At 46.8% G+C, this 26,046-nt stretch overlaps 1 protein-coding gene across 1 annotated transcript in view; it reads right to left on the bottom strand.

The window, feature by feature from the left end:
• The window catches only part of PPIG (peptidylprolyl isomerase G), a 411,062-nt gene that overhangs the window by 160,746 nt on the left and 224,270 nt on the right, over positions 1-26,046 (bottom strand). Inside the window, exon 9 of the mRNA XM_086956077.1 lies at positions 2,765-2,963. Within this exon, the coding sequence (XP_086812203.1) occupies positions 2,765-2,963 (199 nt within the window). The remainder of the gene's footprint in view (positions 1-2,764; positions 2,964-26,046) is intronic.

The following is a 26,046-nucleotide window of genomic DNA, read 5'->3' as shown; positions in this document are numbered from 1 at the left end:
GGCCCAGTTCATCCAGGATCTGGTACTGGTGTCTGTTCAGGAGTGCATTGGAATTTGCCATGCGCCAGTGCATAGCAGCATTCCGTTCAATTCTCCTCCCTACTAAGTCCATCCTCTTGCTTTCTTTGTCTGGAGGTAGTCCTGAAGTAGTAGGTACATTGGCCCTCTTTCTTGCTGTGGCTGCGATGATGGAGTCTGCAGAGACCGTGCCTTGGATGTAGGGTGGGTCTTTGGAGGAATGTTTATATTTCTTGTCCATCCTAGGAATGACGGATTTGCAGGTCGCAGAAAGCGTCTTTCCCCTGTGCCATGACACTTTCTAGCATGGGCAGGTACTGGCTCCTGGTCTGTGTGGGGAGCAGTGTCTCAAGAAGCAAGTCTGCCTTCTGCTTCTCTTCGTCGAGTTTCACCCTGAAAACTGCAGCTGCATTCCTGATGACTGTGTTATAGACCCCAATGTCATCTGGCGGCGAGGGCCTCAAAGGATACGTGTCGATGCTTTGTTCTGGGCTCTCGGCGTAGACGTCCTGCCATTCTATCTCCTGAGTTTCCGAGGATGCCGAGCCGAGGAGCGTCCCGCGGTCGTCGTCCCCTTCATAGTCATAGTAGGAGGCCTCTTCCTCTTCTGGATCGTCGAAAGTTTCGACGTTCTCCGACTGTTCCTCGACTTCTTCCACCTCTTACTCCACTATCTCGACCACCTGTGTCTTAGGTTTTGTCGGGATTATGAAGTCCTTCATCCTGGCGTCAAATTGTTTCTTTCGCTGCAGGATGTTTTCCATCTCAGCCTCGAGGCGTCTCTTCTTTTTTTCCATTTCGGCAGCATGTTCTGCATCTAATGGTTCTGCTGGTCTTTTCGGCGGAATGCTCGGCGCCGAGCCGACTTTCGGGGTCGAAGGTTTCGGAGTCGAGCTGACCTTCGGCGTCGAACGTTCCTTTTCGGGGACGTTTTTTAACGACTTTGGCTGTTCTTCAGCTCTCAGCGCCGGGGACTCCTTAGAGGATCCGCTGGGCCTGGGTTTTGCTGCGGAAGCCGAGGTTTTCGGCGTCGGCGCTTTCGAGGCTTCCCCCTCGATCTTTCGAGACTCGGGGTCTCTCAGGCCGTAGAGTCTCCTACCTTTCCAGGAGTCTTCGTAATATCTGTCTCTATGACCGTGTTGCCGTCGTCTTCGGCTGCGTTGTTGTCCTCTTCGTCTGATGATAACCCCAGGTCTCGAAGGGACGGTGGCTGGCCCTTGCCCTGCATGCTGGCGTTGGCTACCCTCTGTATTGCTCGAACTCGCAGAGTCTTCGGCGTGAAGGCGGAGCAGGCGTTGCAATCCTCGCTCTCGTGGTCGACCGGTAGGCAAAGGTTGCAAACCAGGTGCTAGTCCTTCTGTGCATACATGTGGTGGCAGTTACGGCAGAATTTGAAGGGAGTGTTGTCCATATCCTGCTTTCAGGGAGCCCCCTGAGCGTGCATACCCCGATGGACGTAGAGGTTCTTGATGTTCCTTCCTTCCTTCGTCGTCTTCTTCAATGGTGTGGTCTCCTCTAGTCTCTCCCAATCTTTTCGTGCAAAAATTGCTTCTTTTCCTTCTTCTTTCTCCAAAAATGTCTGGAGCCCTTTCGGTAACGATCCAGACCCAACCGCGGAAAAAAGAATCTGAAGATGGCGCCCAAGAGTGGGAGCTTCCGCAGGAAGCATGCCGACGTCACCGGAAATACACCAAAAGGTGGGACGTCAACGCCCACCTGGGCTACGAAAAAAAAAAAAAAAACACAAAGAAAAGACTACGATTCCAGACCCAACCACAAGACCGCGGAATAATGCACAGCATAGTGAATCCAGAAAGATTCACGCTGCAAAACCAGGGGTATCTTGAGGGGGGGGGGGGGGGGGGGGGGGGCAATCTGAGTGCGTGCTACATATAAGGCATCCGGGTCATGTCAGTTACAGCCAGCAGGTGTGTCATCGCGTAGTTTGCAGACTATCATGGGACAGTGTTACTACTAGTAGTGTCCGGTGCAGTATGATGTGGAGTTGTTATGCAGTACATGTTGGTTGGGATGGTGGAAGCGGTGTCTCGTATACCCCCGTATGGAGCTTGTGCATCTGAGTTTGGTGGGTTGCTTTGGGAGGCGCATGGGTCGGCGCGCGTGTGCAATTGTTTGAACTGGTGGGATAATACGGCCCATTCCATAGATATGGGGTGTTTTCATAGTCCCCTTACCTCCTCCTCCCGCAGCGTGTGTTCTTCTGCCGCCGCCCATTTCTGCAACTAAACCACCCACGAAACTATCAGGGGGGCTAGCGTGGCTCACCAGTGCATGGCAATACATCTTTTTGCTAGGAGTGTTGCGAGTGATGCAAAGCGGACAGTGACTTTGTGTGTTTTTGGTCGTCGGAAGATTCCGAGAGCGACCGCCTCCCACGTGTGAATATCTGTGAGACCTGTGAGTTCTTTAAGAGTCTTGAGGACTTCGGCCCAGTATGGCAGCTCCAGAACATATGCTGGAAGTGCGCATCGGATGAGTGGCATCTGGGACAGTGAAATTGGGTGTCCGGGTAGAATCGTTGTAGGCGGGCTGGTATGGCCATGATAATGATAATCATTAGTGAACTTAGAGGTTAACTAAAACTGGTGAAAATTTTCAAATATCACAGTATAAATAATTCTTAAAGGTGTTATATGTGTGCGAACGTAATTCCACACGATAAGGCATTCTACATAATGTAATATTTGTAGATCACACGTAAAAATGCGTAAAATTATAAACGTACCTTTTTTTGCTTTTCTTTCGCCGTTTCTTTTCCTTTTTCTGCTTCTTTGAAGTTTTCTTATGTTTCTTCTTTTTCTTTTTAGATTTTTCTTCGGTTTCACTCTTTGAATCCGAGGAGGACTCCGCAGAAGAGTCAGAATCAGAATTATCAGAGTCTGTGGCCGAGGAAGATTTATGTCTTTTCTTCTCTTCTTTTTTAGCTATAGGATCAAAATCAGAAACACAGTCGTCAATAAGATGTTGTTAGCATCATGTCCATCCTGGACTCAACGATCAGGAAACCAGAAAACAATACAGATATATCCCCCCTTCTTCTGCTACAAAAGTCCAACAAGAAATTAAATAATATATTCTTTCAACTGAACTATTGAGATTTTTACTATGGGTGACTGTGAAAAAACTAGCACTTATAAATGGTCACTCAGCTACAGCCACCAATTCTCTACATCTGTACAGGCCCACAAGCAATAATGTGTTTCACTGAAATACTGCCAGCAGCAAAGTTTGTGGTCTAGAAGCTGCCACCACCAGGGATCACTGATGAGACGTGGACAAAATAAAGAGCTGCCTGACCGCCCACGAGTGATATTTAAGAGTACTGTGGTTCACACTGGTACTACCTGAGGCTTGTTCGTGTTGGCTCAGTTTATATTTTGTTACTAAAACAATTCCCCAGAATTAGAGCCCACTGAAAGCTACCAATATTAGAGCCAATCTGTGGTACAAGCATCATTGTCTCGCAGCAATGTTGTCTGTCACAAATGAAATGAGTCAGCGATGAGGTGGCATCAATTTGGGAATACTTATTGGCTTTTAAACAAAAAGAAAATTCAGTACTACGAGTAATTTTCTGGTGATCCTAGAACAGACCGTGCAATTTCAGTGGTAACAGACAATCCCAAGTGCCACTTAACCATGGACTTCAACTGGCTAGCCATGTTGCCCCCTTGTGCACCTGCCTTTTTCATAGTAGTGAGGCAGGGCAGGCAAGGCTTACTTACTTAGGTTTTAGAAATAGACAGAGTTTACATGTAAGTGTCAAGTAAACAGTTCAGTTAATAAGAATACACACAAAAATGTGGCACCGTCTTGGTGCAGAAGCACGCCCCAAGAAGTTTTTATTCTATTTTAGTGCTAGGAATTAACTCTATGATAACACTTGCCAGTCTTATAGCCAAAGTTATACTAATATGTTTAATCCAGATAAATTCAGATTAGCTCATAAAACTTCGGAAGGGGTTTGGTTTTTGGAATTAGCAAAAGCTTTCTCTCACACTGGGGTTCATAACTGTCTCAAGGAGGCAGATACATGGACCCTTGACTCAATTCTCGTGTGAAGGCTGAGAAAAAACAGAAGTCACTCTTTTTAATTAAAAAATACCCCTTAACAACTTACCACCAAATAACAGACACCATCAGCCCAAAAAAGGCTCTGGTGCTTCTGGTGATTATGTCCTAGTTACTCGGTGTCTGCTGATCAGTACCCTGTTGGAGAATCGGTGATTAAGGGTTTATTCACTGGAGTCAATCTATTAGTTCAGGCCCCAACTGGTAATCCTGGTTTATGGTGAATCAACTGGAGCAGAGAGCCAGTACTCAAAAGGTTTGGTTCTTTTTTTCTTTAAGTGACTTAGAAACCACGCTCGTTGTTGGGTTTGCCTGGTGATGAGGCAGTCATAGGACCATGGGCACAAAATGGTTCATCTAGGACTAAGTGGGAGTTGATTTCTTAGGGTACAATTGTAACTGTAAATTAAATCTAAGATATTGTCAGATCAATATGGGCTAGGAATAGCTACAGGTTTTGGAATCAGAGTGAACTCTTCCAGCCATGAAAACCCGAAATGAGGGTGTGAATGCCAACTGCCTTGTGGTCTTTGTGGTGCTGCAGGAGGGTAAAAGCACACTTGTGTACGGTATAGTTCAGAAAAAGTGGAAGATGGCTCTTCTGTATACCTGTAAGAGGTGGAGCAGCTCTGTGCCCCTATGATGTTCTTATAGATGCTTGCTGACCTCCTAAACAGCAGGGCTCAGGTAACCTGGTTTTGTTTGAGAAGGCACAGTCCAGTGCGCTGTCCTTGTAGAGGTCCTACATTCAGATTAGGTCGGTTCCAGGAATTCCACTGGCAGTATAGCTCTTGTTTTCCCATAGGTCACAACAGATAATAAATTTGACCGGATGGGTTACTGCAAAGGCTTTCCAGACTAAAGCCCAAGTTGGAGGCAAAATAGTAGACATATAGAGGTTCCAATCCTGAACCAGTGTCTTTCGCTCCCTAAATATGATGTGCAGGTCTTCTAAGTGCCCTGAAAAAAAACAATAAATCAAGTACTGTCTTAGGGGTGCTGTACTTATACTCTTCTTGTGGTAGAGGTGGAGACCAGAATGTATGCCTAATTCAGAGGTTTAATAACTTCTCCAATCCTGGAGGAGCATTCTATCCTTGTTTCATTCTTGCGAGTCCTGAGTCCACAATAAATCTAGTTCTGACTGGTCTACCCAATGGGTACTTGTAGGAAACTGGCTCTGTATATACTATACCAAAATGAAGTATAGTGTGCATACAGTCCAGAGGAACCCCAAAGATAGGCAGAGGTAAAAGTAGATAGCACCTTACTCTCTATTTGTGGTAGTATGGGTAAGCAGCAAGGCTTTATCAGAGAGTAGTGTTAAGTATTTGTTGTACACACTAAATCAGCAAATGATGTCACACACTCAAAGACTGAATTCAGATAAATTTTTTTGTATAAAAATATTATTTAGTTATTTTATTTGTGCAACAAATTAAAGCCTGGCACAGGTAAGTGAAATAAATGATTTGCAAAATCTTATGCAGTGTTTTACAATATAATGCAGGTTCAAATACAGTTCACTGAAATACAGGTAAGTCAAACTATCGAAATTACGTTTCAGATTCGTTTTTTAAAGTTACCTTTTCTACTCAGTGTGATATGCCTAGATATCACACTGGGTCATTTCCTAGAGAAAAGGTAAGTACAATCAGTTTTGCACAGTTGTAGTTTTTCAGGTTTTCATACAAATCAACTACACATAGAACATTTTTTAAGGGAAAACAGTCAATGTATTCCTATGGAAGGAAAATAAATTATCGGTTAATAAGTAAGTACTCGGTCTTTAGTGTTGAGTTTCTGGGGTTAGAACAAGGGTTGCCCCGGGGTCAATGTGCGCTCTTGAAACACTTTCAGCAGTACTAGGGCAGCTGGATGCAGAATGCTGAGGCCCAACGTTATCCAATGGGGGATAGGGGACCTCCGGGGGGTGGCTGCTCACGAGCCTACCACAAGGTTGTGGGAGCAAAGCTCCTGGTGTTAGGCTCAGGGCAAAGGGGGATCTGGTTTAGCACACAAAGTGCACCTGCAGCAGCGGCCGGGTGCTGTTTTGGCGTCGGGTACCCTGTTGTTTTCAATAGGGATTCTCGTTTTTGGTTTTCGGCTGCAGGATCGGTACAGGAAGACTTCCTGGAGGAACCAACAGTTGGCAGGTAAGTTGGAGGGCTCGGGGACGTAGGTGCATCTTGGGTTCTTTTCTCCAGGGCGCAGGGCAGCTGGATGCAGGGGTGTCTTGAGGTCAGATTTCACCTTACTGGGCCATTCGAGGTTGGGGGGTCTCCGTGCAGAGGCTGCAGGCGACGTGGAGTCCTCGAGGGATCAACCCACGGTGGACTCGGACTCTGGAGTGCTGGGGGACCTTGCTGGGACTGGTGGGCCACTCTAACTCAGGTCGTAGGCGACAGGTGCAGTGTTGGTTCCAGGCGTTGGGTTTCTTTGTCCTAGGCAGGCTCAGATTCGGGTTTGGGGATTCTTTTGAACAGAGCTGCTGTTCACAGGAGATCTTGTCTTTGTCGAAGGCAGTCAGTCCTCCCAGAGGTTCTGGAGGTCGCTGGCTTCAGGACAAGGCGACTTTTGGCTCAGGATTTCTGGAAACTGCAGACGGGCAGGTAGGGCTGGGGCCAAGTCAGTTCTTCTCTGCAGTCTCCTCTCGTTGTTATTCTTCTTAGGTTGCGGGAATCTGACTTCTTGGTTCAGGGCTGCCCCCTAAATACTGTAATTAATTAATTAATTAAGGGTTTGTAATGCGCTAGAATCGACTCCAGAAGGAGTATCTCTGCGCAGTAGACCACTGGGGAACCCGTCCTGGCTTTCCCTGTGAGATGGTCCCTACTGGGTATCTCCAAGGTGAAACCAGGCCTCCCCGGTGTATGTGGGGGGCCGTTGTGGAGATGAGGCAAGCTAATGCCCAGAGTTGCCGAGTGTGATCCCTGCTTAGAGTAGGCACCAAGGTGAGAATTATCGAGTCCGCTGACCCTGGTCCACAACCCTGCCCCGTCGGGAATTGAACCCTGGTCCCGGCCCGTCCTCTGCTCTCGGGTCTGCCGCCTCTAACCAGTGAGCCACACCTCCACTTTAGGGGGCGTTTTAGGAGTCTTGAGGTCAGTAGCCAATTGGCTACAGTCCTCAGGGTGACTACACCATTGGTGTGCTCACCCCATATGTGGGACTGGGCCCAATCCCTAATCTTGATTGGGGAGTGCCTGCCATCTGCAAGATGGCGGGCACAGAAGAGTGGGCTTCATCTTGCCTCCCCCACCGGAGGGGTGGGGTTGGCAGAGGTGGGCACACCTTCTGGACTGGCAACTTTTTCCTGCCTGTCTTCCTGCCAAAATGGAGAGGAGACAGGAAGGGGCCTGATACAGATAGCAGGAGAGGCTGGGGTTCGCATTACAAAGGCAGCAAGGCCTTTGACGCTCCCCTGCCACAGATGGCTCTTCCTGGCCTAGGGGAGGTGTGAACACCTCCAGCCAGGAATGGCTTAGTTTCTGGGCTTAGGTTGCCAAAGCTCCCACCCCAGGGGTCCAGAAACATGTCTTGTTGTGGCAGGCTGGTGTGTACCAGTCAGGGGCCCATCAGAGCATGGTCTTTTTCAGGGGGCATCTCTAATATGCCCTCTGAGTGCATTTGTCATTAAATCCCACATTGACATCAGTGTGGGTTTAATGTGCTGAGAAGTTTGATACCAAACTTCCCAGTTTTAGTAAAGCCATTATGGTGCTGTGGAGTTCGTAATCAAACTCCCAGCACAAAATACTCTTAATGGCATTACTGCACTTATAATGTCTAAGAATTGGTCTAGACACTGTGTGGGGTACACGGCTCATGCACCTGTCCCCTCACCAATGGTATAGTGCGCCCAGCTAGAGGGGTGGCTGACCTATGCCCGGGCAGTGGGTTGTAGGCATGGCACCCAGGGATGGGTGCCATGTTGACTTTTTACTTTGGTCTGCACCAACAAACGCAGCCTGCAATGGCAGTGTGTGTGTGTGTGTGTGTGTGTGTGTGTGTGTGTGTGTGTGTGTGTGTGTGTGTGTGTGTGTGAGTAAAGGTACAGGGCCTCAAAGGGTAGCACAATAAGTGCTGCAGCCCTTAGAGGCTTTCCTTTGCCACAGTGCCCTTGGTACCCATGGTACATTTTACAAGGGACTGACATGTGGCCAGAGAGGTGTCAATTGGGGGGTACAAAGGTACAGTTTTGGGAAAGAACACAGGCCCTGGGAAGCTAATTGACAGGGATCCAAGGCACATCAAGTCAAAGTTCATTGGTAGTCTGGCAAAAAAAATGTGGGGGGCGGAGGGGGTTACTGCAACAGAAAACCAGGTCTTACAGTAATGGCCTTAGCCTTGACACTGCATATGTTCACAATCAACTGGAGTTGGCCTAAGAGATGGGGCTCAGAAAAGTGTGCACAGTAAAGGTTTCCCCTGACTAGGTCAAGAGGGATGGGCAAACCATCAAGTATTACATGTTTTTGGGACAAGAAGGATGTACGTGCACGCTGGACTGCCAGAAATGGAAATAACCTACTCCACCCAAGGCTAGCACCACGTTGTGCAGCATTCAGAATGGGTTCAAATACAACCCGCTATTCACCAGTCAACCTTTAACCATATATTCCACATACATATAGCATACATCCTTTATGAGTATTAGACATCAAAAAAGAAAGGGACCACGAGATAGGGGGACTGGATGGACCTCTTACTGGGTAGAGTCAGTAGGTAGTCTCCCGAAGCTTACTGGAAACATGGCCCACCACCTTGGTCGATAATCTTGCTATCACCACCACTAATTAGGGCACAGCTACCACCCTTACTTAGAAAGAGAGAACACACTGGGTAATTAATTTTGAGATTTCAGAGCACAGCCCTTATGTTGTTCAAAAACAAACAACATAGAGCACCATAAAACGGTTTGCACATAACAATGAAGAAAAACATGTCAAAGTTCAGGAAAAATGTATGGGCAGAGCATCTCAGCTTTTCGAAGCCATATAGAACACCTGTGCCCCACATTTGCTGCAATAAAATGCATAATGAATCGAATGAACCAACCCCCCCTCTATCCTGTGCCTTGAGACCCTCACGGATGAGTAGCTGTGCTATATTAGCCCCTGATTGATTGATAACTCATGCACCTGCCAAGAACTGGAGGTTCACTAGTAGATCAGCACAGATACAGTAGCAACAGGTAGTTGACGCAGCAATGCGAAGAGCCCCTGATCAAAGCTAAGTGGGGTCACTCGCTTTCCAACATTAATAATGTAGTTAAACATTATAGATATGAGGGGCAGCATGAGATACTGCCAATAAAACTAAGTCAATGGTGCTAGCACGGATCACTACAACCTCTTGCAGGTGCCATCAATCAACAGGGTGTACGTATTCTTCTGAGGTACTTTACGTTCTTGGCATTGTCTATCTTGGAGCATGGTTTAGCGTCTCTGGGAAAGTGACTTTACACAAAATGAATATAAAAAGTGCAGTCGACAATTTATGCTTTGTTCAAACTCCACGAGAAACGGCAGAGTCCCACTACAATTCCAATAAGAAAAATCATACAATCCAAAATAAGGTCAATAGCAGGGTACGCTCAGTAGGCATTTCCAGGCAAAATGGACATTACATTAGAGACAGCACAATGCCAGGCGTAGAAACATATATTCAAACTACCTAAACACGCCCGCGACAGCTTGATTTCCTTAGAATTTGGTCTGGTGTAACAAAACCTAGAATGTCTGGGAATACAGGTGACATATTATTACCAAGTCTTGAAGGCTCCGAAAGGAAGTGTAAAGAATATGGTCATGCCCATCTATGAAGGGACAGCCAACCCATGGCATATTTACATGCAGAAAACAGTGGAAACATTGAGTCTAACAACGCAGAACTGGGGACAAGAGGGCTTAAGCTATGCAGCAATTAAAAACACACTTAAACATATTGTCCTATTGTCACAGGAAGCAGACCTTGCAATCCACACAGCTGGGGGAGTGATACCCGGACTCATTGCATCATACAAGGAGCACAAAATACAGCCCTACTTGAGGCAAACATTGGGGAGGAAGGCTGTAAAAACATTCAATGGGCCAGACTAAAGCCCTTTCCAACTACAGAACTAAACCATGGATGGAAATCCCTTGCCTCTATAACCAGGTGTAGAATCTGCAAGTACAACAAGCACTGGCGTTGCCAATAGGTTTCGCATTTGGAAAGTTGGAGCTATTGGTTTTGTAAATGGCATTTTATATTTATATATTGTTCTTGACAATGCCAATAACGATATATAAATATAAAATGTAATTTACAAAACCAATAGCTCCAACTTTCCAAATACAAAACCTATTGGCAACTTCAGTGCTTGTTAAATGGGTCTCCACCATAATGCTTTCTGCCCACATTACATGCTGTCTTGGCTGAAAAACCTCTGGCAACATGGTCATGAGAAGAGCAGGACCGGGTTTAAACAAAACATTCCTTTCCCCATCAAGCAGAAGGAGGGCATCTGGGGTGCACATCACAAATTGTCACCTGGCCAAAACTCTGGTGATCATAGCCCCCACAGTGACCTTCGAGAAGAAATGTATCAAGTTAGCAACATTAAAAGAAAATGTGCGCATCCTCCCGACAGATTAAAACTAGATCTCACACAAGTATTTCTCACCCATATCCAGTCTTTGCAAAGAACTCTCCTAGCTTGGAAGGTTTTGATTGACAAGCCCTCAGTTCTTACCACCTATCCAGACACACACGTGGACAATTCTGGAGATTGCAAGTAGGCCAGGTCTCACCTGTGGCCATGAGCGTGCAATAGGTGAATATAAACAAGTGCTCACTTCCCTCTCTAACACACATCTCATAATTCAGAAAGGAAGCAGAACAGAGGAATAAAAAGAACACGGGGAAATGTATTATTTGGGTTTGGAAAGTGTTTGCTTTTTAAAGAGTTAACATGGTTATTTTGCCATTGAGATGATAAAAAATATAATTATAAAGGACATGAAAGGGAAAAAGAGGGAGAGAAATAGAAAAGTAAGCGGAGGGGCCCTGTGAGAGATGTAGACGCCGCTTAACGTGGATGTGGGAGGGTGCTGGCGTGCCTTATCATTTAATTAAAAGCTACAGTCTGAATATCCCGGCTGTTTTAGTCTAATCAGAAGGGACACAAACCGAGAGGGGGACAGGGAGAAAGAGCGACAGAGGACCCCACAGATTAGGCATTCATCTTTCCAGCAATTAGAGGGAAAGGAGGGACAGAGGGATGGACAGACAGGGAGAGATGGATGGAGAAAAGTCAGGAGACTTCACAGAGAAAATTTTCATCTCCACAGCAATTAGAGAAGAGGGAGGGAGACTGACTGGGGAGGGAGAGGGCTTGTGTAAAGAATAGTAAAAGGGGGCAAGTAAGCAAAACGTGAAAAAGGAAGAAAATAGGATGGGACGGCGGGAAGAGGACATACCTGAAAAACAAATATCAAATGTAATTAAAAAAACATAAGCAGTGACTATACCGCACTTTTTTTTTATGAAAAGGTTTTCTCAAGCTTCGGAAAAATACAAAGAAAAAGTTGACATTGCAGCAGGGGACAAGCTTTCAAAGTGATACAACTTTGACAACAGCAGTGCAAGATATGCCCCCAACTGAGCACGGGCACAACACACCTATTACAGGTAGTGACACCCGTTTCCCTCATGCTGCATGTGTGTGAGAAAGAGGGGTTGTATGTCTAACAACACAAGCATACGCAAGGCAAAGAGCAGGCCATGCCAGCCTATCCTTCAGTCACACACACAACAAGCATTAGAAATGCAATAGGTCTCGCAGCATTAGAGTTAGTGCTTTTAGAATTGTTTATGGGTTTTTTTGTAAATCTTTAGCATGAGGTTGAGGGTGAGTGAGGGTGAGGGGTTGAGGGTGAGTGAGGGTGAGGCTGAGGGGTTGAGGGTGAGGGTGAGTGAGGGGTTGAGGGTGAGGGGTTGAGGGTGAGTGAGGGTGCGGGGTTGAGGGTGGGTGAGGGGTTGAGGGTGAGTGAGGGTGAGGGTGAGTGAGGGTGAGTGAGGGTGAGGGTGAGTGAGGGTGAGGGTGAGTGAGTGAGGGTGAGTGAGTGAGGGTGAGTGGGGGTGAGTGAGGGTGAGTGAGGGTGAGTGAGGGTGAGTGTGGGTGAGGGATTGAGGGTGAGGGATTGAGGGTGAGGGGTTGAGGGTGAGGGTGAGTGAGGGTGAGGGGTTGAGGGTGAGTGAGGGTGAGGGAGGGTGAGGGGGTGAGGGGTTGAGGGTGAGGGGTTGAGGGTGAGTGGGGGTGAGTGAGGGTGAGGGGTTGAGAGTGAGTGAGGGTGAAGGTGAGTGAGGGTGTGGGTGAGTGAGTGAGGGTGAGTGAGGGTGAGTGAGAGTGAGGGTGAGGGTGAGTGAGAGTGAGGGTGAGGGTGAGTGAGTGAGAGTGAGGGTGAGGGTGAGTGAGAGTGAGGGTGAGTGAGAGTGAGGGGTTGAGGGTGAGTGAGGGTGAGGGAGGGTGAGGGGGTGAGGGGTTGAGGGTGAGGGGTTGAGGGTGAGTGGGGGTGAGTGAGGGTGAGGGGTTGAGAGTGAGTGAGGGTGAAGGTGAGTGAGGGTGTGGGTGAGTGAGTGAGGGTGAGTGAGGGTGAGGGGTTGAGGGTGAGTGAGGGTGAGGGTGAGTGAGAGTGAGGGTGAGTGAGTGAGAGTGAGTGAGAGTGAGGGTGAGGGTGAGTGAGAGTGAGGGTGAGTGAGTGAGAGTGAGTGAGAGTGAGGGTGAGGGTGAGTGAGAGTGAGGGTGAGTGAGAGTGAGGGTGAGTGAGAGTGAGGGTGAGTGAGAGAGTGGGTGAGGGTGGGTGAGGGTGAGTGAGGGTGAGGGTGAGTGAGGGTGAGTGAGGGTGAGTGAGGGTGAGGGTGGGTGAGGGAGGGTGAGTGAGAGTGAGGGTGAGTGAGGGTGAGTGAGAGTGAGTGAGGGTGAGGGTGGGTGAGGGTGAGGGTGGGTGAGTGAGGGTGGGTGAGGGTGAGAGAGTGAGGGTGAGAGAGTGAGGGTGAGTGAGAGTGAGGGTGAGTGAGAGTGAGGGCGAGTGAGGGTGAGTGAGGGTGAGTGAGGGTGAGGGTGAGTGAGAGTGAGTGAGAGTGAGTGAGGGTGAGGGTGGGTGAGGGTGGGTGAGGGTGAGTGAGGGTGAGTGAGGGTGAGTGAGGGTGAGTGAGGGTGAGGGTGAGAGAGTGAGGGTGAGTGAGGGTGAGTGAGGGTGAGTGAGGGTGAGTGAGGGAGGGTGAGGGAGGGTGAGGGAGGGTGAGGGTGAGGGTGAGGGTGAGGGAGGGAGGGTGAGTGAGGGTGAGTGAGAGGGAGGGTGAGGGAGGGTGAGGGTGAGTGAGAGTGAGGGTGAGTGAGAGGGAGGGTGGGTGAGGGTGAGTGAGAGTGAGTGAGAGTGAGTGAGAGTGAGTGAGGGTGGGTGAGGGTGGGTGAGGGTGATTGAGGGTGAGTGAGGGTGAGTGAGGGTGAGGGTGAGTGAGAGTGAGTGAGGGTGGGTGAGGGTGAGTGAGGGTGAGTGAGGGTGAGTGAGGGTGGGTGAGGGTGGGTGAGGGTGGGTGAGGGTGAGGGTGAGAGAGTGAGGGTGAGTGAGAGTGAGGGTGAGTGAGAGTGAGGGTGAGTGAGGGTGAGTGAGGGTGAGTGAGGGTGAGTGAGGGCGAGTGAGGGCGAGTGAGGGCGAGTGAGGGCGAGTGAGGGTGAGTGATGGTGTGGGTGAGGGGTTGAGGGTGAGTGAGGGTGAGGGGTTGAGGGTGAGTGAGGGTGAGGGTGAGTAAAGGGTGGGTTTTGACATGTGTGGTTTTAAGCTAGTAGGTGGGACATCATTTTTAAAGGAAAATTTGCTGAGAGCTAACCAAGTGGACGAAGAATTCGAGCAAGATCGTTGGCACTAGCTGGAGGGATTTGATAATTTAGTTACTACCTTGTTTCATGTCCAGTTCTGTGGTTTATCTGTAAACCTATTGCACTCTGGGAGTTGTAGTCTGGGTTTACTTAGATATTCAACCAATTGCACTGCACGCCTTGAAATGATACGTGTAGTTTTTAAGAGCCAAGACCAGGGATGGAACATGGATTCTTGCTGAAATGGAGTGAGGTTGGAACCCTAGCGGCATAAGAGGAAGTCCTCACCGGGGTATGTCGATGCTGCTGGATCTGAGCAGTCGCATTTATGAAACCAGTGCTGCATGGGGTGGAGACATGGGGGACCACAGCGTGGGGACTGAGCATGTTTGAGAATCTATGAAGTGGTCAGCAGCGGCATTTGGAGGTGGTGACTGTAGGAGAGGACTCTCACTGAAGGCCATGGAGCAGTTATGGTGGACAAGGAGAGTATCATGGTTGGCGTGCCCGGGGTGGAGAGACGAGGCATGTGAGAGGGCTCTTCGTCCATGGACTGGCCGGGGGAGAGCAGCCGGAGGGAAGAGAGGGGAGGGGGGAGGAGAGCGAAAGGATCGGAGACACGGCGGGTAAAATAAAAAAAAAAAAAGCCGGAGGGAAGAGAGGGGAGGGGGGAGGAGAAATGCGACACGGCGGGAAGGGGAGGGGGCGGAGCGGGTCAAATAAACAAAAAACAAGCTGGAGGGAAGAGGGGAGGGGGGAGGAGAAGTGCGACAGGGGAAATGCGAGACGGCGGGAAGGGGAGGGGGCGGAGCGGGTCTGTGCAGGGGAAGCTGCCTCGGGCTGGGGGTGCTAGGAGAGGAGGAGGGGGGTGTGGGGTGCGGACGGAAATTAAAGTGGGGTCAGAAAGGGAATTGTCAGTTTTCACTATTTGGGAGTGTTCTGAGAGGTAGGATTGGTACCATTTCACAATGCTTTCCTACTTGCGCATCCTGTTTTTAAGATTGTCCAGAAGAATTTGGTGGCCGGTGATGATGTTTAACATGGCAGTTAGGTCTAATAAAAAAATGACGTCAGTGGCTTTTTTTAAAAGGTGCGGAGTGTGTCATTGGTCACCATTAGTGCTGCCAGTTTTGTACATGGTTTGGACCAAGCTTCGATTTTTAAGGGTGGGTTTTGACATGATGGCGGTGACTCATGGCTGCAGGGCTCTGGAGTGAGAATTGAAGCGGGGCAATTGTGGTGACTCCGCGATCGCTGCTGTGGTGAAGGCTCCGCGCCCGTGCTGCCAGATGATTTCTTCCTGCTCGCTGAGGAACGCCTAACACCCCCGCGCTAGATTGCTGCGCAGCCGAGGATTACCCAGGGCAAAGCTGCGGAGAGCTGTAACGGCGCATACGGGGTAGACGCTGCTGGCCTCGGTTTGGCGGTCTTAAAGAGTAGCCACTATACACCCCTGATAGCCGTGTAGATTGCTGGGCTGCGCGAAACAACGTGGAGCGTTACGGCGGCCTGTGCTCATCTGGCGAGACAAGACAGCGAGCAGGTCAGGGTCTGTGACCCGCGTGGGAGAGTGCCGGACGATCCAGCCGAGTGCACCAAAATCGTGTGAGTATAGTGGATTCAACAGCGGAGCAGATATCCTCGGCGCCGGTACCGGAGCTGAAAACCAGCGCTTACCTGGGCACCGGTAGGCAGAGTACCGAGAGGCTGCATGCCCTGAGGGCCCATTAGAGGTGATTGGCGTACTGCTGCAGCCTGGCTTCTGTCGGCATACGGAGAGAGTGAGAGTGTCTGGGGCTGCGTGCCTCTAATTGCACAAACGGTTGATACAGTGGCAAACACTGTGGCCACGTGAGAGAGGCGCGGAAACTACTGCGGTGCATATCCTCGGTCTTTGACAGAGTACTCACACGCCGGTGGACCATGCGGTGCAGCCTACGAGGAGATTGCTGAAGGGGGCAGGGGAGGAGGGGTCCGGGGAGGAGGGAAGGGCCAGAGGGACTTGATGGGAGTGGTGGGGAGGAGGGGGAGGGTATAGAGAGAGAGAGGAGGAGAGACAGGACAGGGGGAAGCAGCAGAGACACGGCGGGTAAGATAAACAAACAAGCCTTAGGGAAGAGAGGGGAGGGGGGAGGAGAAATGCGACACGGCGGGAAGGGGAGGGGGCGGAACGGGGGCGGAGAGGGGAGAGAGAGAGTAGGCAAGGGTAAACAAACACGGACGTGCACGCGCCCGTGACTTTTAAGGTCAATGCGCATGCGCATAAGCTTAATGCGCATGCGCATTGACCTTAAAAGTCACGGGCACTGCAAGGAATCGCCACGATTCCTTGCAGTTAGATAAAGAGTTGATGAGCCCCTATAGTCTCGCTTGCTCGATGCGCATGCGCATCGACAGGCGAGACCTAAAAAGCTGCAGTAAAGGTAGGAGTGGTGCAGGTCCCATGCGAGGGTGGGAGTAGCCTGGAATGCAGCATGAATCGGCCCCGTGTGGGTCTGTGATGTAATTACACAAAGTCCTGTTGGCTTTAATTGTCATTTCAGATTCATGGGGCCTGGCCATTCAGGGACAAGAGCATCCCACTCAAAATATCATGGGGAAATTAGACATGATTTGCATTCAGCCAAAAATCGCAGAAACTCCTTGGGTAAAAGAGCCACAGGTGTGCCATGGCAGGGCTCATTATCACCACTTTAATCTGGAGTGGGGGGGGATATTTTTCAGGGCACGTAACATATCCAGTCATCCTAGAGGCGAGCAGGGTCACTCCATGTCACAAGGACACATTTTTCAGATCTGGGCCTGTAGTCGGGTTTAGCTATATTAAAGAAAGTTCTGGCAGCAATGGCGTCCAGCCGCAGGTTTGCTAGCAAACCCGTTCATTCGAATAAGGGACGCCCAGGCGCCTTGAAGCCACCAAGTCTCTATGAGCTTTGCAAGTCAAACAAAAAACACATTACAACGCAGCAGGTACGAGGTGAGAAAGACAGAGCAGAGCGCAGAAAGACAGAGCAGAGCGCAGAAAGACAGTGCAGAGCGCGGGAAGACAGAGCGAAGCAAATCACTCGAAGGGGGAGTGCGACGAGATGAAAGAGGGAATGAATGCGCGAGAGCAGAGTGAAAGCAGGGAGTAGGAGGAGAGTCTTGAGGGTGATAAAAAGCGGCGCAGATCAAATAGGAGCCATGTCCCCTTTCCCTCTCGTTCTGTGTAAAAGGATGAACAAAATCACAGAAGGTAAATGGCGGAGGGAAAGAAAAGATGGGTGTGGGAGTGATAACTGCAGAGGAGGCAGAGAGTGGGGGTGGAAATAGTGAAGACAGGCGAGAGGTGAGTGGGAGAAAGTGAGATTGTGAGGCAAATAGCAGCGTAAGAGAAACACTGGCGCGTGGGAGGAGCGAGGTGAGAGTCATGAGCAAGAGACAACCCGGTGTTTATGAAAAATAAGAAACGCAGGGAATTCTGGGGGGTAAGACAGAAGCAGGAGAGGCTGTGGGAGATAGGAGGAAGAGACAGCGGGAGAAAGGAGGAAGAGACAGCGGGAGCGAGGAGGAAGAGACAGCGGGAGAGAGGAGGAAGAGACGGCGGCAGAATAAATCTGCATACTGCCTGCTTGTAATTTACTGGCTGCCCAGCTGCGGGTGAGAGAGCACTGCGTTTCGTAGTCTGCTTTCCATGTGAGCCTACGAGGCAGAGGAGCTGACATCAGCACTCCTGGTTTCGTTTCTTTAGATGGGCTTTGGGCCGGCAACTTTTCATAGGCAGACAAGCTTCACTGCAGTTCTGCTCCAGAGTTGGCTCGTCTCTGCAGAAAGCAGTCAGCCTCTCCTGTTGCTGTGTCGCCAGACAGTGCCCATGGGCTCTCACTGAGTAGGAGGATGCTTGTTTTTTATTTTGTTTGTGAATGTTGGTTTTACTGTTAATGGAGTTACAGCTCTAGTTTATGGCAAGGATTAATAACAAGACTGAGAATGGAACGACGGAGAAGTAATGGACTGTTCTGATTAGGGCCTCGCAATGCTGGCAAATGGCCGGAGGGAAGCCGGATGGGGGCGGGAGAGCCTGGTGGGGGGGGCGGGAATGCGAGGGAGGAGAAGTGTGGCAGGCGGGTTAGGGAGATGCGTGGAGGGAAGCCGGATGGGGGCGGGAGAGCCTGGTGGGGGGGCGGGAATGCGAGCGAGGGAAGGAGAAGTGTTTTAGGCGGATTAGGGAGATGCGCGTGCTTGTGTGGTCACGTGACCCGCTTTTGTGGTCACGTGACTCACATGCACTGTGAGAAAACCGCAGTGGTTTGACTAGTCGATTGAGCACTTGAATTTTCGCCTATTACATTCGCAAGCGAATGATAATAGGCGAAACCTAAAAAGGAATCCCAGCTACATTTGGTGTGCTGTTGCCCCGGGCTGATACAGTGTCAGCAGAAGCTGCTTAAACCAATGTGTCTATCTAAGGGAGTACGGACATGCAAAGAAGTGGTATCAGCTTTGTTCCCCTGGACTGTACCTAAAGGCTTTGCCAAATTTGGGAAATACATGGCCGAGTTGCGCATCAGGCTCACCGAGAAAGAAGGTTCGGAAGAGACCAGACGAGTTTGTACAGAAGCCAGCAACCAAGCAGAAAATAGACCCGCTTCCTAATTTTCATATCAAAGTTTCACACGACACACGGCACTTAGTCACTTTAAAGCCAGCAGCGCTTTGACACAATGGTGGCAGACATAGACGTCATCTCGGTCTTAAAAGTTTGTTGCACAACACATTGCGCCACGGAATTTGTTATTAATCTTTTAATCAATAGTGCTAAGAAAACTCCTTTTAAGATGAATATGTATTTCTTACAATGTTATCACTGTATTTTATTCATGTATTGAATTTTACTCATGTTTTCACTTCACAGATTCAAGACAAATTCTGAATGGTTTTAGGTAACTGCTCAATAAAAAAAATATTCATTCATACTCTACTTCATTATAGGTTAGACAATATCTAGTTGACATGCAAACCTTACAGTGACAACTTTTTTTTATTTGAAAGAATCAAATTTATTTACAAATATCTTTTTTTTTAATTATTAGCAAACCAGATTCAGAAATTTATTGTGCTTACTCTGTAGCAATATGAATTCATCCTATAGAATTTGTTTTTGCTTTTAGCTTTGTTTAGCAAGTTTCTTTATCTACAGCTTGTGAAATGTACTTCACCAAATGGTACTTTCAATTTAAGAAATGTGGCAGAGCTGAATCAGTATTGCAGTGAAAGTTCATTTACTCAATTGATAAACCATTTCATGCATTGGATTAAGAAAGTGACTGTGCTTACTCAGTAAAACAATATCTAATAGAAATAGTGTTTGCTTTTGACATTGCCTAGTGAGTTCCTTTGTTTGCACCATCTAAAATGTGCTTTGCAAAATGATACTCTCAAATTCAAGTGGAAATGCTGAAACAGTGTAGCAGTACAAATTCATCATCAAATTCCTTCCTCTGCAGGATATAAATTTCTGTCTTATTCTTAATTATGAGGTCGGTATACAATCTAGCTATCCCATTCGATACAACAGACATCCGTAATAAGTTACAAAGATATAATTTCCTTTTATGTTATTTATTCAAAATACGTTATAATTGCTTATATTTTCTTGTAATGTATTAGCGGATTCTTCTAACATGGTACCAAAATTAGTGTGGACTGTTTTTTTTTTATTTGCGCTTTCCATACAATTAAATTAGGACTGGAGGTCGATTTCCATTGTCTGCTAGTTAAAGGCAGTGCAATCGTCATGAATATGAAAATATAGAATGGACTGTGCATATGGAAAGAAATGTATACGGAATAAAGCAGCTATATGTGTCAGTTTAATAGGCTCTTTACCTTTCAAGTGGACGTCCGCAAAGATTAATTCCTGCCTGGCATAAGCAAAACATGTGAATCCAGTTGCCGTTCTCCTCACATCTAGCACATTTGTTGCCAGCCTTGGAAAACAGTTTATTAGCTGTTTGGGGTGTATAATACTGCATTCATCCATTAAAACATCATTTGATTGAAGTTATATCTTCTTAGAAGTGAGTAGCCAAACTAAAAATAAAATTTCCAACTGCTAACTTCTAAGTAGATTTCTGTTTGTTTTCCCCACGTGGCATTTATGTCCGTTGTGAGAAAAGTTTGGTCAGGTCTTTGTACCAGTAGCTAAAAGGAGGTATTCTGTTTTCTTTCAGAGAGTTTTTTTTATTACATTGGCTGATGTCATTAAATAATCTTTCGAGAGAGTCTTTAATGCTAAACTTATATGTTAAAATGGAAAATACTACAGGTGCCTGTTGAGAGTATCTGGAGGGCACGTAGCACCCTCTAATAATTGCTTATTGTTTTTATGCCTAAACGCGACCATCTTTGAATTGAATATATAAAGCGGGAAAGATTGTTACAATATAATAAAGGAGTCGCACCATGACCTTTCTGAATTTTGAACCGATACGTTTTTGCTTCATTGACTAAACTGCAAATATATTCCCACGTTGTTCTGAGAAGTAAAGCGCTTCAGATTCAAATAGTAATTTGCCCTTAAGCTTATTGGCAAAATCAGCAGGAGAATATTAAATAGCAAAGATTCAATTTTCAAATTTGTCAATTTTGTAATCTCCTAAATTTGTATGTTTATCATAGCCTCCAGCACAGTATTAGTAGTTCTTCTATTTGGAGCCAAAAACAGAGCTATAGTGTCTGCATATACCTAAGCCTAGTAATGCTCTTACAACTTTTAATTCATGCACTGTTTTACAGTTTTTCCATGTTGTGTTCTCCTGCAATGCTGCGTGTTGCAGGGTGCAGGAGTCATTCTTTCTTTTCAAACTGGACATATTCTGGGGCATATTTTTAACAAAGATTAAAACAAACAGCATACTATAACAAACGGTGCCTTACTTGATCGGCAGGGCTGTCTTGCGGCCATTAGCTGGGCCTAGGGGTGGCCCTGCTATTGTCTTTAACGAAAAATTCATTGTTAGGTTTGACCCCCTACCACACCCTTGCTGTGAAGCCCTGGTTTTTAAAATTGCTCTGTCAAATAAATATTCCTTCAACAGTGCCTTGATCTATAGACCCCCCGGCCCCAGAAATATGTTTCTAAATCTAGATAAGTCACCATGGGAAATTAATGCTAACTCCACTGATTTTACCATCCTCGGTGACTAACTTTCATCTGGAGAAGAAGGATGATGTAGATACTAAGGATCTTATAGCCACTCTGGTTCTGCTAGGCTTGTCACAACTAGTCTGCGAGCCTACGCATTCTGGTGGCCATACCTTAGATGGTATTTTCTCAGAGTGTCCTTTTATTCATGTTTCTCCCACACTACCGCTAACATGGTCAGACCATAAGGCAGTAATATTCAGACTGAACTTAGTGGGCCACAGTTTGGAGGAACCTATGATTCCACCTACTTCCAGCTTCCGACCTTGGCACCTAATTTCAGAAGGCCAACTCACAAGGACACTAACTGAATCTAATAAACCAGTTTCTCCTGATCAAGCTACTGAAGATTATCATCAATGGATAAGCAAGTCCATTAGCAATATAGCTCCTACTAAACTCGGAAATAATAACCGAACAGTACCATCTGAACCATGGTTCAATGAAGAGCTTAGACTGGCCAAACAAACTTGTAGAAGACTAGAGAGAAAGTGGAGGTCGAATTACAGTGCTAAAGACAAGGATTCTCTTAAGGCAGAACTATTATGCTATTAAAAATTGCTGACCAAAGCAAAATCTGACTTTTTTTTTTTATAAACAAGATTAACTCAGCATTGAACACTCCCAAAAGAGCTATTCTCTACAGTGCTCAAGCTTAACAACCCTCCACCAGCCAGGAATCTCAATGTAGATGCCACTTTCTGTAACATATTTGCTACTTTTTTTTAAAATAAGGTAGAGGTTATTTTCAACGGTCTAACCTCTAACCCGAACACAGTAGGAACCTGCTAGAACATTAACCCACAGTTAGCAGCATCCAACCGGCCCAAAGTAGGAAGTGCTATTAGTGAAGCCAACTCCTTGGAAACCGATTTCTTAGTGCCCTCTCTAACTAGGAATACCACTTTTTCGGCCTGTTCCCTTCTTACAATTGGTCAAGTATTCAACCTTTTACATCAAATCAGGGTCACCGATGGACCCATGCCCCCTAGAGCTTTACATCTAGCCCCTGCCATAGTCCCTGGCCACCTCTTAGTGCTCTTTAAACAAATGCTCCACCTTGGTTACTTCCACAAGAGCTGGTAAATTGCATCAATGCTTCCTCTTAAAAAAAGAAAAGAAAGAAATCTGGATGCAGACAACCCCAACAATTACAGGCCAATCTCCCGACTTCCCTTTCCGGCCAAGCTGATAGAGAAGGCCATATACACCGAGCTTTCGCTATTCATCCAGGATCATAATCTACTGGATCCCTCCCAGTTTGGATTCAGAAGCCAATACAGCACTGAGACAGCCTTGATCACAGCTGCTGAATACATCAGAACAATCTTAGATAAAGGAGGGAAAGCTGCCCTAATTTTGTTAAATCTCTCTGCAGCGTTCGATACGGTCAGTAATGAACTTCTTATCAAACGCCTATTCAAGATAGGAGTTAGAGCAGACTTCTTCAATCTGAGGGGGGCGCGCCATCATCTCAAGATAAGAAAGTGCTTCAAGACAGCCGTGAAGCAAGCGACCCAGTCCGGATCGCAGGCCAAAGGGCGGCAACCAAAAACCCTAATTTCCAATGGCAGGCCACCATTTAGCATAAACGGTGACGCCGGCCAATGGAAATAAGGGGCAGGACTTCAAGCCCCCTTCTGAAATATACTCACCCACAATGTCTCGCAGACGCGAGCAGCGCATGCACGCTGCAGTGCAGGTCTGCGCGACCTAAAAAGTGTCTAAAAAATGGCTAGGAAACTACACAGGGCTCCCTTAGAGTGTCTCCCAAGCCTGTGGAAGAAGATCTTATAACCACCTTAGCCCTCAACCACAAGGTATAAAGGAGGTATCTTAATAAAGAAATAACAAGCCATTTAGTAGTGTCCGTAGTAAAAACATGCAGAGCGTCTGAGTGGCATGAAAAAGACAGCACGCGGCATGCAGGGTCAATCCATTTTTTCCTCAATGTAGTGTAGGCGGGACAAAAAAAAGATAATGAGCAATAGTTTTGTGGCAGAATCTTGAGTCGGGCATGTTGGGGTTAGAGTAGAGTTTAACCATTTGCTTCTCACAGAATTTAAGGGAAGGGTGCCGAATCTAAACTGAATGTAAAGTGCAAGTGCTTGTGGGGGTTCCACTTCATCCATATGCATTTCAAATTTGGGAAAATTTTAACTTTTTAAAATTGGGTTGTTAAAATACCTGGTGACCTTAATTCATTACGACCAGTATTAATACAATTCCAAAACATACATTTTAGTTGGGGAAGCATATTCCTTGAGATAGAGCGGGGGTCATCCCAGAGGGTACTCCTACCTATCTTTATAAGTCACCCCTTAACCTTCCCAAACCAAGGTAAGAGACCTGATTTCCTTTGTATGGACAGCAGTTCTTCCACAGCATATTTTACGGGAATTTGGGTTTTGCTGGTTCATAGTCTTACCCAGAACACAAGCACCTTTAGTGCAGAACAATGGGAGATTGATTTTAACGCAAGGTCAGTGCATAGTGGTAGTAAGGGAGTCTTATTTGGGATACTTAAAAGCGCTCTTTTCTGCTACTTCTAATTGTTTAGTGTCCTCCAAACCCCAAAGTTCTGCACCGTAGAGTGCTGCACCCAAGCCCTTTGACCGATGGATTTCTATTTCAGGGGAAACTGGGCGAAAGGCTGAACGTTTGGTTCTTTTAACAAGTGCACCATCTACTTGTAATTTCAGAACACTCTTCAAAATTTGTGGGGACCATGCCGGGTTCTCGCTAATTCTGACGCCTAATCGAAGGCTTTAACCTGCTCTAAGAATTGTCCTTCCAACATCACTTTACCCTTGGTTGATTTGTAAGGGTTAAAGACCATGTACTTAGTTTTAAGGCAATTGATTTTCAGGCCCCTAGAGTCACATGCTTTTGAAAATTAAGTAAGAACATTTTGGATGCCCTTTGGGGTCTTAGATATAAGTAGTGTGTCATCAGCAAACAAAAGCGCAGGTGTTTGCTCATCACCCAGCTTCGGAGGATCGCCACCACAGTCATTTAGCTCTTTTATGAGCTCCTTCATGTATAGGGTGAACCTGGTTGGTGCTAACACGCACCCCATGCAAACTCCTTTCCCAATTAAAATATTACGTCTTGATTCCATCGGACTCTGGCGTAGTTATCCTGGTGTAACCTGGTTAAAAGGTGGAGTAGGGCATGGAGAAGTCCGATGTCCCTCGGGAAATCCAGAGCCTAGTACGTTCAATGGAATCAAAAGCAGTTTTCAGGTCAACAAATACTACATAAAGATGACCGTTGAGTGTGCCCTCTTTCCAGATGAGCATTAAAAAACTGAATACTTGATATATAGTGCTGGTGGCAGCACGAAAACCCGCCTGCAGATGCGAAATATTATTGTTGTCCTCTGCCCAATCTTAGATGAGAGTTAAAATTAATTTACTAACATTTTTATGGGACACTTCTATGAGGCTAATGGGCCTATAATTTGCCGGGTCCCCTTTTATATGTATGTGTATAATTTCAGCACCCTTCCACGTACCAGGGATGGGGCCACCATGAATATTAGCATTAAAAACAGCATAGAGCACGGGGCCCCAAATATTGGGATCTGATTTATAGAGATCTCCAGGAAGTCCATCGAGCCCAGGGGCTTTACCAGTTTGGAGTGATGTGATTACGTTCTTAACTTCCATAAGGTAAAAACTCACATCCTCATTTGGTTCAGGCTCCACGTTTTGGTCCCCGAGTACATCCACTGCCTCACCTTCCTCTAGAGAGTACAATGCTTGAAAATACCCTTCCCAAGTGTGCAGTTGTATGTTACAGTCATTTTCAGCAACCTGATAGGTAACCCCTTTAGTAAGGAGATGCCAAAATAAACTGCAATATTTTTGCCTGGAAGCCTCAACTCTCCCTTTATGCGCTCTTGTAGTTCTTACTTTTATTCAGTATGTTGGAACTCGTCCCCACCTTTACTGCCTCCCTCAGTTCGACTCTTGCCTGCCTGCAATCCTTATTATGCCAGGGTTCATTTTTCTGCTCGAGAGGGAGTGAACCTCCCTGAGATTTAAAACAAGCATTTGCAATGCAATAGGTCGTGCATTAGGAAAGTTTGAGCTCTTGGTATTGTAAATGACAAATTTTTTATTTATGTGTTGGTTTTGAAAATAGCTAAATTAATAGCTTTGTCATTTACAATGCTAATAGTTATAACTTCCGCAAATGTGACACCTATAGCATTTGTAATGCAATATGTGTTGTATTTACATGACTCAGATGTATTGCTATTACAAAAAACAATGGCTTTCAATTTTTTTAAATAATTAATACTTAAAAGTTATTGTAATTTATAATGGCAATAGCTTAAACTTTTGTAAATAACTTTTTGAAGATTATGTTCAGTGTATTTTATTGTGACGAAAATTCAAGAACAGAAGTGAAATATTAACATCTTTTTGTGACATTTGTAATAAACCTTGAAACATTGAGAGACCATAATTGAACCAGTTGTTGTTGACTGGTTGCACAGATTAATGCTGTGGTGGCGCAGAGTGGTGATGTGGTGGCGACGAGTGATGCTGTGGCGTTCAGTGGTGCTGTGGCAGCGCATGGTGATGTTGTGGTGCCCCTGAGTGACCCTGTGGTGGTGCGATAGATAGAGTAAGTGCGATAGATAGAGTGAATGCAATAGATAGAGTGAGTGACTGCAAAAAATAGAGTGAGTGAGGGCGATAGATAGATAGAGGGAGGGCGATAGATCGATAGAGGGAGGGTGATAGATCGATAGAGTGAGGGCGATAGATCGAGTGAGGGCGATAGATAGAGTGAGGGCGATAGATAGAGTGAGGGCGATAGATAGAGTGAGGGCGATAGATAGAGTGAGGGCGATAGATAGAGTGAGGGC

This window comes from Lissotriton vulgaris, chromosome 2_1 (assembly GCF_964263255.1).
Source record: "Lissotriton vulgaris chromosome 2_1, aLisVul1.2, whole genome shotgun sequence".
Classification (NCBI taxonomy): Eukaryota; Metazoa; Chordata; class Amphibia; order Caudata; family Salamandridae; genus Lissotriton; species Lissotriton vulgaris.
The sequence above is the reverse complement of the archived record's forward strand: the minus strand, read 5'-3'. Positions and strand labels throughout refer to the sequence as shown.